Source organism: Lepidochelys olivacea, assembly GCF_965140295.1.
Source record: "Lepidochelys olivacea isolate rLepOli2 genome assembly, chromosome: 1".
Lineage (NCBI taxonomy): Eukaryota > Metazoa > Chordata > Testudines > Cheloniidae > Lepidochelys > Lepidochelys olivacea.
Genome location: NC_140411.1, coordinates 139,301,884 through 139,318,835, shown reverse-complemented (window position 1 = coordinate 139,318,835; position 16,952 = coordinate 139,301,884). Strand labels below are relative to the sequence as shown.

Here is a 16,952-nt window from a genome sequence, read left to right as displayed (position 1 = left end):
GAATAATGGATGCCATGGTGCCCCAACCACTTGGCAGTGGAAAATAGTGAAGGCCTGATTCTCCACCAGTTTTATGATTTCAGTGGAAATACAGGTATAAATCTACTGTAATGGGTTTGAGACCAGGCCCTGAGTTTGTAATGACATTCACTGTACATCCCCATATTAGAATACATCCCCATGAAGAACTTCTGTGCTTCATTTGACATTTGTTGTTCATCCTTAATCAAACGCAACTCAAATTCTGTATTACACGTTTAATAATGTAACCCCCATTATTTTGCCCCCTGAAGAGAAGAGCAGAATTGTCAGTGACTCTCAAAGTGCTGTGCTTTTGCCTCTGCAATATGGAAAAACGCACACACTCAAACTGTAAACATCTTCTAACTCACATTTATTCAAATGGTACATTGATAGTGTACAAGATACTACTCATTTCAGATGGGGCCAACACACCCCAGTAAACACTGTGAAAATCTTTTTACACTATGAATACTGTATTCAAACATTTATAAATATTTGACAGCTCTAGGGAATGATCTACACTTCACTTTTTTTAAAAGGGTTGCTCTCATTTAGATGAATTTACTTCAGCCAAAAAACAAGACAGAGAAAAAAAACTCCATGAAGCTGTTTCCGCAAACAAAGGGACAAATCTTGAGTCCCTTACACAGTTTTTTTATGTGACCGTGGTTGGAGTCTGCCTGAGTCAGAACTGAGGCAAAACTATGGATCTCAGGATTTGACTCCAAGCCAGTGAAGGCCTGATCTTATAGGGGCTGAGTGCACTCAACTCTTGTTAAATCGGTGGGCACTGAAGGCGTTCAGCACATCACACGAGATGTTCACTATGACGGTGTCAGGCCCTAAAGTACCTGGAAGTTCTTGTATGCAGTTGATTTCTCTATGCATGTATGCGACGCACTATTCCTGCAAAGCAGAGCAGGCAGCCATGCTAACTACACCGCACAACAGTTTCCAAAGCTGTCCCCTGCCATGTACCCTATACACAGCCTTCATTACATATGTGGTTGCCGTTGATGAGGCTGAACATGGCCACTGAATGGTTGGTGCTCTTGAGGGAGGTCATTCGAGTGGTGCTTCTGCCCATGCTTTGGGACCTGATGAGGAGACGGGTTCTGCAGCACAACAGCTGGTTGTTGAACTGTTTCCTAAAACTTTTGCTGAGCAAGTAGAGCGCGAAAGGGTTTACGCAAGAGTTAGCAAAGGCCAGGATTCGAGCACAGATGCTGGTGATGAAGTGCAGCACTGAGGTGTCTACCTCTGAATAATGGTAGGACCGGTATAAATAGATGATGTGATTAGGAAGCCAGCAAAAAGCAAAGAGGCACACAAACACCAACACTGTCTTGGCCAGACGCTTACGTGAATCAATCTGAAAAGAACAAAGAGAAAAGTAGATTAGCGAATGTTCCTCACTTTGGCAAAAGCTGGTGAAATTGGAAGCTAATTACTTTTCCTGTCACCGGGCGTGGATGTGGGGGAAATGAGACAGTTATTGCAGGGGAGTCTGGACTGGACAGGACTTTAGCACTGAGCGAGTCAGCTGCCCAAAAAGTAAGAAACCAAACAACTAAAACATCTCTTCTATCCTAAAGATAAAACTCAGGTGAACCTAATGCTCAGTGACAGAGTATCACTAACCCCAGCATGGTCTACAGAAGTCCAAGAATCAGCAACATATTAGCCAGGGTAGGGGCTACCTAGCATACTTCACAGAGTGCAAATACGTTACTACTTGGGGCCATGTGGTAAACATACGCGTATATAATGCCGGCAGACCCTGCTCGTCAGGCAGGTGGGATCATTGTTTCTCCTTCATGGAGTCTTCTTCCCCAGCTCCTGTAGCCTTCCTTTCTCCTTCTCCAAGCTTCTTGTATATTTCCTTATTGAAACCCCTCCTAGTCTCCTGGGTTTCTTTGATCTATGGTTAGTAAATTTTCTCCAGAAAAACCCTCCCCTCAGAGAAGAAGGGTAAAGATGGCTTTCCCTAAGTTGCAGTCACTCTTTAGGATAACTTTTGTATGACCAAACAACCATCATTAACATTAAGTATTCCCCATTGTCCTTTGTCTAGTGAGTACCAGCTGCATGTCCTGTCAGCAATGATGGATCCACATACGTATCGGCTTTCCGTGACACAGAAATTTCATGATACAATTTAATAATATCATCCACCATTCGTAAATTGCACAGACAGAACCCCCAACTTGTCACAGGGCCATCTCAGAAATGGCTGTGCCAATCTTCCAGTTCAAACCATGATGGGAGAAGGCCGAGGCGCAATGAAAGGACAAACTCCCTGAGGCCTGACCTACACTAGGAAAAGCTGTAATTTTACCACATGATAGCTAACATGTTACACAGACAGGGCAATCTGTGGTCTTACATTGATTTAGAGGGCGAAGGGGAAATCCTGAGGGGGGCCTAGGGTTCACCTCGAGCAGCTAAATCTAAGTAAAGCTACAACCTGCCCAGTCTGCACTAGGTGATACAATGTGTTCTCTCTCTCTCTCATTGTAAAAACATATTTATGTCCCTAGAGAGGACAAGACCTTAGAGGGGACCCACCATCCAAAAGAGGAAGATACAGCTGCTCCACCCAGGGAACCTCTAGACAGTATTGCATCATGGGAGATGCAATGCCTCCTGGACCTTGCTGGCAGACAGTGTACTACCACTTGTCTTAAGAGGCTGCTGTATGCATGTCACTTTGTGGTCATGCCCTACCTCCTCCCCACCCTTCCTAGAGTGGCTTTTGCTGCTAGCTCCACTTGCTCTGCATGTAAGTCTTGAAATTGTGAACACCGCTTGGGGCCTCCCTGCTCTTCCATATCCGGGCAGCAGCTGGGCACATTCAGGCCCTTGCAGAGTAATGGGCTCGGTTCTGATTGCTTCAGTTGAGAAGGGTGAGAGCTGAAAGTGTGGGTAGGACAACATAGCAAACGCTGTGCACAGGCTCGCTTACCTATGCCTGACTCCAGCTGGCACAGGTAGCAATAGCAAGGAAGACAGCACAGCAAGCTGGTTACATACCCAGAGTCTCACTACCTGTTCTCAAATTCTTGTCTTCACTGCTTTTGTTACCTCCTAGCTTGGACAGATCAGGGGTTCTCAATCTTTCTAGACTACCGTACCCCTTTCAGGGGTCTGATGTGTCTTGCGTACCCCCAGGTTTCACCTCACTTAAAAACTACTTGCTCACAAAATCAGACATAAAAATACAAACGTATCACAGTACAATATTACTGAAAACTGTTCACTTTTTCATTTTACCATATAATTCTACATAAAGCAAGTAGAATATAGATATAGAAGCAAGTAGAATATAGATTTCAGTGTATAGTATAGCAAGTCAATGTCTGTATGAAATTTTAGTTTGTACTGACTTCACCAGTGCTTTTTATGTAGCCTGTTCTAAAACTAGGCAAATATCTAGATGAGTTGATGTACCCCCTGGAAGACCTGTGCGTACCCCCCAGGGGCAGGAGTGGGCAAACATTTTGGCCCGAGGGCCACATCTCGGTGGGGAAATTGTATGCAGGGCCATGAATGTAGGGCTGGGGCAGGGGGTTAGGGTACAGGAGGGAGTGCGGGCTGTGTGTGGGGGGGTGCGGTGTGCAGGAAGGGGCTCAGGGCAGGGGGTTGGGATGTAGGAGGGGTGCGGGCTGCAGCAGGGGGCTCAGGGCAGGGGGTTGGGGTGTGGGGTGGAGGGTACAGGGTGCAGGAAGGGTTCGGGATGTGGCTCCGGCCCGGCACCGCTTACCTCGAGCAGCTCCGGGTGGCAGCGGTGTGCAGCGGCCCTAAGGCAGGCTCCCTGCCTGTCCTGGCCTCGCACCACTCCCAGAAGTTGCCAGCATGTCTGGCAGTGGCTCCTGGGGGTGGGGTGGGGCAGGCAGCTCCGCCGCATGCTGCTCTCGCCTGCAGGTACCACCCCTGAAGCTTCCATTGGCCGCAGCTCCCCATTCCCAGCCAATGGGAGCTGTGGAGGGCGGTGCCTGCAGGTGAGGGCAGCGCACGGAGCCCTCTGCCCTCCCCCGCCCCCCCACCAGGGACGTGGTGCTGGCCGCTTCCGGGAGGTGGCACGGGGCCAGGGCAGGCAGGGGGCCTGGCTGCTGGAAATGTTGTGGGCTGGATTGAAAGCCCTGACGGGCCGGATGCGGCCTGTGGGCCATAGTTTGCCCTCCCCTGCCCAAGGGTATATGTATCCCTGGTAGAGAAACACTGGTATACACTAGCCTGTACACAGCTTTTGCTGAGTAGTCATATTCAGAATCCCAGCTCTCATCCTTGTAAAATTTAAGGAGAGTTAGATGGGTCTCATTTGAGGTATAGATGTTTATAAAGTGTATCAAAGTCTGATCAGCCACTCCTTTACACACTTGTGCTCCTTTTCACACCCCAATGTATAGCACTGAACAATCATTAGGTACTGCTTGGCACTGCTTGAGGCAAGATTTGAGGCTTTTTGTGCTCTGACCCAATGTGGCAAATGCTATATTCTCATTACTCACATGAAAGATTTGAGTCAGATAGTCACATCCCAAAGCACTATAAGTAAATTGAGAATTAAGATGGTCACAAAAAGCAAATCTTTTCCCATGATAGAAGCAAGCACGAAGCAGGCAACAGAACACTGCCATAGCACGTCATGACTTTATTTTGTGTTCCTTTAATTGCATAAGCTGAAAATTAGCTATTGAATTCAGAAAAGATTGACATGTACCAGATGACAGTCATATGTCCCCAAAGATCTAACTGTAAATTAAACCCTGTGGGATAAGTCTCTCATGAGTGAACTGTACATATATATTTTTAATGTATCCTTAATTTGATACTGAAGCTATTGTGGCCCACATCCGCACTATGAAGAAAGGAAACAATGCAATAAAGAAATCAATATCACTTATCTAAGACAAAGACCTATCACTGCTGAATGCACTGCAGGAGTCAAATCATTGACTGACTTTGCTGGAGCAGACTCACTTTTTGCTATCTTTATAATTCTGTATACAAACCTTTGGGGAAAGGACAGGCGAGAAGTGACTCTTTATACTTCTAGTGCACTTTAGTGGGTAATCAAAGCAGTCACCAAACAGGTGGAAAGGTGGGAGTGGTGGGAGAAAGACTTATAAACATTCAAAAGTAATGTAAGATACGTCCTTTGTGAAATCCCCCCATTTACTATGCTGAAAGCACATCTTTTCACCCACGTGGTGCTACCTGATAACCAGTGATGGGAAAATTTCTAAAGGTTCAAGAAATTCAGTTCAGATCTGTTACTGACTTAGGGTAAAGTCATTGTTTGTACAGCTGATCCCACTCAGACTAACAGCAGACTTGGAGCCTAAAACATAAAAGCATGAGCCTCTACTGATTGAGCTAAAGTAGCAAGAAAGTTGCTACATGAGAAAGTTGCACCAGCTCAATTTAAGGTGAGGATTTAAACTGATTTATTGAAACTGGAGCAAAACCCTGTACTAACACTTATTTCAGTTTAAGCATGGCTTACGTTAGTTTACTTACAATCAAGTGGGACTTAAGCCAGACTGAAATAATCCACATGTAAACTGAAATAGGAAAGTCCACACAGGGGGCTGTACTAATTTAAAAGTTTAAAAGCAATTCAAGTTAAAGAACTGTAACTTTCCCATTTAGACAAGATCTAAGGGTAGCAGCACACTGGAGCTGGAGGGGTCATTTCCAGCTCAAGGAGACATACCTGTGCTAGCTCTGATCAACCTAGTGTGCTAAAAATAGGAGTGGAGCCACACTGGTGCAAGCAACTTGTCCCGCAAGTACATGCCAAGGGTTTCAGACAGGATTGTACTTGGGGCAGCTAGCCCAGCTCACTGTTTGTGCCCCCATGGACACTGTTATTTTTAGTACTCTCTCTTGATCAAAGCTATGAAAGATATGTCTACCTGAGCTAGAAATAACGCCATCTCCAGTATAAACATATACTGTTTGTGCCCTTAGCTGGAAGCAGTAGTAGATTCACAAATCTCCAGCCACTAAATGAGAACAGGTTTCAAAGTGGTAGCTGTGTTAGTCTGTATCAGCAAAAACAATGAGGAGTCCTTGTGGCACCTTAGAAACTAACAAATTTATTTGGGCATAAGCTTTTGTGGGCTAAAACCCACTTCATCAGATGCATGGAGTGAAAAATACAATAAGCAGTACATTACAGCACATGAAAAGATGGGAGTTGCCTTACCAAGTGGGAGGTCAGTGCTAATGAGGCCAATTCAATTAAAGTGGAACTGGCCTATTCTCAACAGTTAACAAGAAGGGGTGAATATCAAGAGAGGGAAAAGTACTTTTGTAGTGCCAACGAGGCCAATGCAATCAAGGTGGGTGTCGTCCACAAGGGTAATGTACTTTCAAATAAAATAATTTCATACCTGTTTCCTAACATGTATGTTTCCTTCCACAGGTATATTGTAAGCACTCCGGATCAAATTTTTAGCAATGAAATAGTAATACACTGAAATGATGGATAGAGGAATGATGTAAAAGATCAGAAATGATGCCATTGAATGAATTTTTGGATGTAGCCCATCAGAATGTGGGTAAGGAGCACAGCTGATGAATGTTTTGTTAGTGTCTCTGTCATAGAAAGGGTGCAAGTCAGAAAACACTGCTTCAGGAATGGCCAGCAGCATGGATAAAATCCAGATCATAGCAGCTTTCACACAAATCTTCATCAGCGCGTGGGAGGCTTGGATATCCATCGGTCTCACTATCGCTTTATACCTAAGAGCAAAGAGAAAGAACTGTTACTAACTATGACATTGAAAATAGTCACACTGGGTCAAATGTATCTTTGTCCAATCTTTCACTGAGTCCCCTTTTCATTTTGGAAAATCCCAGCAACAGTTTTCAACTGGTGCTGGTTGAAATTTTTAACATTTCTGAAATTTTGCAATCAGCTCAACTTGTCACCAGTTAATTCAATTTCAGGTGTATTGATTTTGAACATGTACAGATATATTCTGAGATCCACGTATGTGTACAAGTGGCATTAAGAGGAAGTAAAATAAATGCGTGTACTTTTAAAGCATAAACACCGTGATACTACTACAAATAGAATAGCACTTCATTCAGTATTGTTCAAGAAAACTAGACTAGATATTGCTTAAAGAGTTTGTAAAAGCTGCTGGTGACTTCTTTTGGAGTTGAGGGTACACAGCACTTCTGAAACTCAGACCTTGTGTTTTCAAAATTGTAACAGATATTCTACCCATTTAAATTACTTATGTGTGGTCTAGGACGCAGTTTCCATTTGTTCATAATTAATTGTATCCAAATTAACTAGCATGTGGTGATTTACAGAAGACAAGTTATGAAGAAAGAAATTACGTGCTACATTATGTAAATATGCATAATAGATTTTGTGTTTCTGTACACTTTTTCCTTCCAGAATTTCAAACTTTTTTAAAAGTTTGAATTTCCAATTCAGCACAGAAGCAAAATATATTTGAAGCTTGTATGTAGAATGAAAAGCCCATATAACAAAATAGCCACATATAAAAAGAACCCCAGATTGAAATAGGTGCATTTAAAAATTCACAATTCATAAATAGTATAGTATTATACTATAGTATATAAAGTATAAATTAGAAGTAACAGATGGAATTTAGGAAATAATATCTACAGGTTTTATACAGTATTATTAAATTAATCATACTCATGATAATGGAATTTATATCCTATTTTCTACTTAAAATCTAGATATTTTTATTTGCCCAATCCCCCTTTAAAAGAGTATATGGAAAATGAATCCCTATAGAGTTAGGGGTTAAGTGGTCAACATAGAATAAAACATAAATGGCGACTCACTTTCTCATAACTGTTCTTCACGATGTGTTGAATATGTCCATTACACTTTAGGTGTCTGCACAACACGTGCACCGGTGCTGGAGAGTTTTCTGTAGTGGTACCCATCAGGGTGGCTCTGCCCACTGCTGGGCTCCTCATACTCTGAAGCAAGGATATAAAGGGTGGAGTTGCCCCATCCCCCCTTCAGTTCCTTCACACCGGAACCGATAGTAGGCTCTGATGCATCAGGAAAGGAGGGTGGGTCGTGTAATGGACACATGCCTACGAACATCGTGAAGAACAATGATTATGAGAAGATGAGTAACCATTTTTTCTTCAAGTGCTTGCATACGCCTGTTATACTCTAGGTGACTCCCAAGATATTACCCCAAGAGGCAGGGTAGGGAGTCTCATCAGAAGAGGGACTGCTTCCCAACATTGGCATGCTTCTATGATGCAGCATACAGTGCTTGGTGAGTGTATGAATGGAAACCATGTCTCTGCTCTACAGATGCCCATAACTGGGATTGTGCCACAAATGCTGCTGAGTTCAAATGAGCTCTTGTTGAGTGCACTGTGTGTTTCTCAGGAGGCATTGCTCCTTTGCCAGTATAGCACATTGTAATGCAGCTGGTGATCCATTTCGAGAGTCTGAGTTGTAATCGGGTGGTCTCTCATATATTCCATAAAAGACGCAAAGCTGGGAAAAGACACAAAAAGGCTTTGTTCTATTTAGGTAAAACACCAATGTTTGCTGAATGTCCAAAGTACGGAGCCTCTGCTTGTCTTTATGTGTATGTGGTTCAGGAAGGAAACTGGCCAGTGAATAAACCAATTAAAATGGAAATTGGCCACCACCTTTATAAGGAACATGGGGTATATTCTCAGCTGAACCTTGTCTTTGTAGAAGACTGTGGAGGATGGATCTGTGACCAATGCATTCCGTTCTCTCATCCTTGTGATGGAGGTAATGGCCTTTAAGAAGGCTACCTGTGCTGACAGATGTTGAAATGAGCATGATGCTAAAGGCTCACAAGGAGGGTCAATAACCGCAGACAACAGCAGATTTAAATCCCAAGAAGGTGTTGGGTCTCTGACAAATAAAAACAATCTATCAAGACCCTAAAGGAACCTGGTAGTGATTGGGCAAGTGAAAACAGTCTAATCATCTGTGCAAGGGTGAAATGCCAAGATGACTAAGGGCTAGATCTGACTATCCCCTGACTAAGGGCTAGATCTGACTCCTGAAGGTACACAAAATGGTCCAGAATTATGGGAGGTGGCCCAGATGGAAAAACACTTCCATTTACTCAGGTAAGTAGCTCTTGTGGGTGGCTTTCTGCTATTAAGGAGTACTTTCTGAACTGCTACTAAGCAATGTGCCTTCTTTACATTCAGCCACTGATGAATCATGCCATAACATGTAGCACCCAACTGTGGTTCTGTGTCAGGAGATCTCTGACTATTGGTAACAATAAAGGTTCATGAGTGGACAATTTGCAGAACTCTGTGTACCACATCTGTCTCAGCCAGGCTGGAGCTATAAGGATCATCTTGCCTTGATCTTGCTTGAGCTTGAGAATGACCTCTTGAGAATGTGGATAAATTGGAGAGAGTCCAGCGAAGGGCAACAAAAATGATTAGGGGACTGGAACACATGAGTTATGAGGAGAGGCTGAGGGAACTGGGATTGTTTAGCCTGCAGAAGAGAAGAATGAGGGGGGATTTGATAGCTGCTTTCAACTACCTGAAAGGGGGTTCCAAAGAGGATGGCTCTAGACTGTTCTCAATGGTAGCAGATGACAGAACGAGGAGTAATGGTCTCAAGTTGCAGTGGGGGAGGTTTAGATTGGATATTAGGAAAAACTTTTTCACTAAGAGGGTGGTGAAACACTGGAATGCGTTACCTAGGGAGGTGGTAGAATCTCCTTCCTTAGAGGTTTTTAAGGTCAGGCTTGACAAAGCCCTGGCTGGGATGATTTAACTGGGAATTGGTCCTGCTTTGAGCAGGGGGTTGGACTAGATGACCTTCTGGGGTCCCTTCCAACCCCGATATTCTATGATTCTATGACCTGGGAATCAGGGGTCCTGGCAGGTAGGCAAAGAGGAGCTCTTTGTTCCATGGAAACAGGAAAGTGTCTGACATTGATCCTGAGGTGTGTCCCACCCTGGAACAGAAGTAGGGATACTTCCTGTTCTGTCAAGTTGTAATCAGATCTACAGATGGGAAACCCTCTACACTGAATACCCATGCTAGAACATTTGTGTTGAGGGACCATTCATGAAGTTTCTTGAAGGCTTTTTCTAAATCTTTCATTGTCACTCAGCATTATAGCATCCTGTTTGTTGGGTCACCTGTTCAACAGGTAAACATTCTTCAGAGCTAAGTTCTAGATTCAAAATGGTCTCTACCCAAAAATATCTACAGACACATCCACGTTGACTGTTGTGTAGCCAGTGATATATTGCCCCAAACCACGGTGGGGCTCCTTTTGTCTCTAACTTAATGTACGATTAAGTCAATGGGAGTCTGCCCACTGAAATCAGTGGGAAGACATTGGATCAGACCCATGGATGGGTAAAAGTGCAGGAATCAACATCTTTGCTTCCCATGATTACTAATACCACATATTTGGCGGGATGTAGTAGAAAGAGAGAGCCTGAGACATGAGGCCTGGTATAGCGGGTCTGGTGTAAGGCCTAAGGCCTGAACTAAAATAGTCAGGCACTGCTGATATAAAGCAAAGTTAGCAAAAGTTTGGCTATGAGCAAAAGTCAGGCCCTGTTACAAAGCAGATGCTTGCTTGCAGGTTCACGATCCGATATATGAACTTGGCAAGAACAGAGCTGTCATTGCAAAAACACAAGCATTCCTAGGCACTGAGAATTTCTGTAAACATATTCCAGAAGGCTAGTACCAGAATACCCCGATACAAGGTTATGGTATAAACACGCTCCCCGAAGATGGTACGTGGACACACTGACCCCCCCTTAAAGATAAGGTCAGGCTGACAGGGTGATGGCTAGAGATGTTTTGATCAAACCAATAGGTACACGGTAAAGGGTGGCAACTAACCACGTCAGTGGGGCAATGCGTAATTTGTTTGTATCGGCGTACAAAAGAGGGGTCAAAAAGGGGGTGTCTTTGGCCGGTCGAGGGGGGAACTGAAAGTCCCGCCATTCACTGAGCTGATCCATTGTCTTGGGCATACATGTATTAAGTGCACTTGTAGCACGTATAGGGCATTAATACTGTGCTTTCTTGGCAATAAACCTGGCCAAGCACCTCTGCCACTGAATAAAGTCTGTGATCTTTTGGGGCAGTTTGATCGAGCCTGCTGTATGGACTATCTGGCCAGAACCAGTGCAGCATGCAGCGAGAACACATACGCAGCAAATAACTGACCATAGGGGATAATGAGGATCTGCGCTTCTCCTACTCTCTATGTTAGACAGCGAGGTGCTTGAGCATATGCCTAACTTTAAGCATGGGCGTAATTGTGACACTCCCCAGCGTACCCAGCGGGGTGAGGCCCCTCACCATTATCACCACCTGCCTTTAGCATGGAGCAGTCTTTTCTGTGCCTGCTGTGGATAAGCTCTCTGACAGCACAAGCACTGCCTACCAGCCTCCACAGGCCTCGCCTCCTCTGTACAGGTAGCAAGAGGCACACACCAACCTCTGGGTCCTCAGAGCATTCCCTGCAGTGCTCTGTTCCTGATCCACTGGAGACTCGCCTAATTATCAGGTCAGCCTTTCCCAAAGTCACAATATACTCAGGATCGCCAGCTGGTTTAACACCACAGCACTTACTCTTACTCTTGTTTTCACTATATCTATCAATCAATCAATCAAAGAATAGAGATTCAAATGGTTTATTGTAAAATAAAATCATAACATGCTTTCTTTCTAGACCTAACTAACAGGTTAACTTCCTGTCTAAAGAAGTTTCTCACCCAAAGGTCTCTCCAGCATTTTCAGCCAAGCCTGGCCGAGATCAATTTTCCCTCTAATTTTTTACATCCATGTGTGGAATGAATTTTATGTGCACCAATATGGAGGTGATATATACGGGGCTGGGGCTGGGGGGGTTTGGAGTGTAGGAGGGAGCTCAGGGCTGGGGCAGAGGGTTGGGGTGTGGGGGGTGACGGCTCTGGCTCGGTGTGCAGGTTCTGGGGTGGGGCCGGGGATGAGGGTTTGGGGTACAGGAGGGGGATCAGGGCTGGGGCAGAAGATTCCTGTAACCCACGTACACTCCCTCTGTGTCCCTTGCCAGATGGCACTGAGAGATTCCTGGGTCACCGTAGTCTCATTCATTTCAAATAGAACTTCAGTGGTAATATTGACAGTTAGCCATGAGCTTATGTACCCTGCTGAAGCAGGGCCTAACTGAAGCTCTTAATATAATGTGCTCTCTGCTATCCATGCAGTGAGACTAAGGGCCTGATCTTGTCATCACACACACACACACACACACTCAGGGCCTGATCCTGCCATTATATACATACATACATACACAAGCCCCCTAAACTCAATGGCAGCTTGAGGTGTGCATTGTATGGTACCATTCAGTTCTCAGTAACAAACCTAGCCACCACCTTCCTGGTGCTGCTACCCCAGTTTGCTCTCAAATTCAATATCTCTAATTATTGTGTGATACTGACATTTTTCAGTTGAAAAATACCTAAAGGAATTCCCACAGAGGATTAAAAAGCAAGAGATGATTCAGGGGCCATAATAAAGGCCAACATTTGGAAAGGAGAACATGCCTTTTGAAGACTCAATCACATAAAATTTGATGCTAGTCAAGAAACACCGTCAGTGCCAAGCATTCCAAGTTGTCAATCTGCACAGAGGAAAAAGCCTGATTGCTGATTCAATTGGAAATATGAATGAGACTGACCTATGCTTCTGTTCAGACTTTGAACTGTTCTGTACCCATTGTACGCATTAGACAGAGAATCACACAGAAGCCACTAATGACCTCATATGCAGGATGGTTGCCTGAGTGCTATGTGCCTTGGGATCCTATTATTACCAGGACAAAGAAATCATAGATGAGGCTTTAAACAAAATCAGTTACTCTTTTAAAACCCATTCTTAAGGCACCATACGTAGCAGGAAAGCAGTCAATCATAAAAACATAGGGCTGGATGCTCAGCCAGTGCTGCAGCAGTACAAAGCTGCCCTAAAGCCAGCTCAGCTAGCCCATTTCACAATTCCCCCTCCCTAGGGCACCCCGCAGGGTGGCAAAGAGCTGCTACAACAGCTTCAGCACTAGTCCTTTTCTCTGGACTTTTCAAAGGGGGCCTGGCCAGAATATCCCTGCCCCTGGCAATTCCTGGCTGCTGGAACAGCCCAGGAGAGTCATGGGCAGCCAGCATAGTTTAGAACATGGCTACTCTAATCTGTGCCAGGAGGCTGGTCTAGTGTTGAAGTCACCACTTGGAAGATCCAAAAGGTCCCTTTTGAATCTCCTGTGAGCTGCACCCAGCTCTCCCCAGCCAAGGCCCAGGAACTGGCCTACTGACTCTAAATGCCAATAAACTTCTGTCTGACTGAATTATGTATGATGAATTTTTCTCAAATTTGAACAAGGCAAGAATCTGCCTAGCAAAACCTGACCCAGTGTAGTCCCTGCCATTGCCCTAGAAGCAGGATAATAGCTACACATACAATACTCAGTCGTGTTTCACCGAGAGCACTTCCTAGCCTCACCCCTTTTTGTGAGCCATGGCTAACTGACTCCCTCCAATATGTGGTCTGATTTATTTAATTTTTGCTCTTCTGAGTTTGTTATAACTGCCAGAATTAAAAACCAAGCCGGGAGAAGAATAGAAGACAGGCTGTTGAGGACACGACAGTACTTAGATCTCTCTAAGTATGTGTCTCTAGACTAGGGTTGTCAGTTTTGGTTGGACATATTCCTGGAGGTTTCATATCATGACATCATCTGTAATTAGAGATGAATCTTTAATTCCTGGAGACTCCAGGGCAATCCTGGAGGATTGGCCACTCTACTAGTCTGGACTGACTCCCAGCACGCCTCTGTTTACGTGCATCTGGCTGGATCTGTATTGTGATGATTAGATAATTATTTCCTGCTTCTCCAATCATTGAAATTGCCTTACCTTTCTAATAAATGCCATAGACAAGGGATCTGTATGGTTAGGTTTTTTCCTGTTGAGGTTAATATGTCACGGAAAATGTTGGGAAATTGCGTTATCACTCCGATATGTAATAATACTGCCAATAATAATACCACCACTGATGTACTTTCCAGCTTCAGCTATACAAACATTAGTCAGTGCAATGCAAACAGCACTAATGCAGCACCTACAGACATAAACAGACTAATATGTGTGCCATAAGAAAAAAAAAACTGCACACCTATTCTCTAAAAGCATTCATTATAACAAATCTCCACACCGGGAACTCTGTTCCTTGCCAGCTGGTATAAATTGGCTTAGCTCCATTGTGCTCCTCTACAAAGTTAAGACAATTTACGCCAGCCGAGGATCTGCCCCCCAATGTATTATTGCTCAGACACCCCTAACTGTAGAGATTTGAAGGGCAGTTTTTATTCCACAGCAATGAGAGAGACATTCTGTCCCTGCTGCCACAGTCTAAGTCCCTAGTGTTTTTTTCCTCACTACTTACAGCTGAGGAGTGACCTATGGATGTTGCATCCATTGCAAAATAACTTTAAAATGACTAAATCTGGGGAAAGACATGTGATGTTTTCTCTCAGGGTTTAAATCCATTTAGCCATGTTTGTCTCCGTTTCCATCATTTGTTTAAAGGAGGTAATTCTGCGCTGTGTGAGGAAGCTGGTGCCCCTGGCAGCCTTACCTTTCTTTTCTCTTTCATGCCTCTTTTGAATTGATGACTCACATTCTCTTTTTTTTTTTCCTCCCTCTTTCAGGTCATCAGTTGAAACAAGTGTAGGAGAAGTTTGAATCACTGCATCCCTGCTTTGCTATAAGGCCCTTTGATGGGGGTCCCTGTGTTATTTCTGATTGTCCCACTCCTTGAAGGAGTTGATGTAGATGGGGCAGACAACAGAGCTGGGTGAATAACTGACTTTTTCAGTTTTCTGGCAGTTCTGAAAAAAATCTGTTTTGATCTGAACTGAAACCGACATTTTCCCAAATTTTGGGTAAATCAAAAGTTTTAAAAAAATTGTTTTGGGTCAGATGAAACATTTTGGTTTTGGTCTGTTTTCACCTCTTTAAACAGAGACAAAGGAAATGAAGGGCTAGAGTTACAAAAATGGAGGAGTTCCCCTCCTCATATCTAGTAGTCCAGCAGTCCGGGCACTTACTCGGGACACGGGGGAGACCAGGTCAAATGCCTGTTCTGGGGCAAGGATTTGAACACAGCTCTTCCCCAGCCCAGGTGAACACTCTAGCCAATGAGCTATTAGATATAAGGGGACCACTACTACCTTCTCCTTGGTTTTTGTGAAGCTAGCTCCAAACAATCAAAATGTTTTGTTTTCGCTAATGTTGAAAGAAAAATTCATTTCAACCCAGCCAATTTGCTGAAATGGATATGAATTTGTGAAATGTTTCTGTTGATCTGAAAATGCATTTTTTGGGGGCAAAAACTAAATTTTGTCTAAAATGTTTTGATTCAGCTCTCACAGAGAATGATTGCCCACTGATGTAGAAGTGGATATCTGGGCTACATGCACAGAATAACAGAACAAACCATGGGAACCCTTGACTAAACAATGTCAGCTCTGAAGAGTCTGGCTGCCTCATCTCAGAGAAGCTGAAGTCATTAGTGTCCATATTAAACTACCCAAAGTCTCTGTCCGTTGGGACACTGCTCTCCATTTCTGAGTGTGCACATAACTGAAGGTGCAATTTTGTACTGCAATTATTTTTGCTCACAATTTAGATCTGAAGTTCTTATTTGTGGATGCAACCAAAGACACAGACTTCCAAGCAACCTAAATTGTGGGTACAAATGAGCATGGCAACAAAAGGGGGCCCGCAACTATTTACACACCTACTTACAAAAATGGAGGCCTGGGTAGGGCCTAGTTTAAAAACTCAGAGTGCATAGGAGCCATACAGCCATTCCAAAGTCTCCTTTCCAATACAGATATCATGGATTCACAAATCTCAAATTACCCATAGCCCTAGCTTATCCCCATAAACAACTGGAGCCTACAGTTTCCCTGAGAAATATGACTTGTCATGAAGCTTTATATGAATTTATAACAGCACACGTTTCCCAAAGTCAGTAGTTTCCAGTAAAGAACATGCAATGGAAGGTGAGCCAGATGTTCAACAGTATATCTCAGAATGATGCCTATTTAGTGTACTAAAAACTCATCTTACTGATCAGAAGTCACACTTACTTTCAGTCTGACAATTAGACAGAGATCTCCCTTTAACATGCACTGACTTGGTGGCAACCAGAAAAATTTCCTCATTACGCTTAATCAAAGGGCAGTATCTAAGATTGCATGTGCCCTCTGATATGATAGGCGTTTGGAGATCTAGCTCAGGAAACGTTTGGAGATCTAGCTCAGAATATAAAAACAAACATCTGTATTTTCCACAGTATGCATCCGATGAAGTGAGCTGTAGCTCACGAAAGCTTATGCTCAAATAAATTGGTTAGTCTCTAAGGTGCCACAAGTACTCCTTTTCTTTTTACTCAGAATAGATGATCAGAACATGTAGTGTACTGTCCTCTAGCCTGCTGCATTTCACAGACCCCTCCCAGAACCTCTGTTCCACCTACTTCCTGCACGAGTCCCCTATCAGCCATGCATAGTAATGTCCCCCTTCTCAGGCATTACATATCTGCCTTATTGAGTGTGACTGCCAGGTGAGACTGCACTTGTTCCAACACTCCACCAGATTTTGGGTACACATGTGCCCTTACAGACTCCTGGTCTCTTGTCTCCCAATGCCTCCAGAGATCCTCAGTTTTCCCATCAGAGCACCATTCCGCTGGCCTTTCCCCTCCCACCGCAGACAGGGTTGAAGCCTTACTCCTATATGGCAGAACTCTGAGACTCTGCATGCATCTTGGGGAGAGACATGAGGAGAAAACTCTGCATCACATCTGCTAGACAGAGCATTCCTGT

General features: G+C 44.0%; 1 protein-coding gene across 2 annotated transcripts in view; it reads right to left on the bottom strand.

Annotated features, from left to right (window-relative positions):
* Positions 1-388: 388 nt before the first annotated feature.
* Positions 389-16,952, bottom strand: part of GRPR (gastrin releasing peptide receptor) — a 51,023-nt gene continuing 34,459 nt past the window's right edge. Inside the window, exons 2-3 of one of the 2 annotated variants that reach the window (XM_084639052.1) lie at positions 6,426-6,777; positions 389-1,396 (exon numbers count right to left, since the gene is read on the bottom strand). In XM_084639052.1, the coding sequence (XP_084495178.1) occupies positions 1,004-1,396; positions 6,426-6,777 (745 nt within the window). In that variant the 3' untranslated portion in view covers positions 389-1,003. The remainder of the gene's footprint in view (positions 1,397-6,425; positions 6,778-16,952) is intronic. The other variant, XM_084639051.1, reaches the window with a different exon arrangement.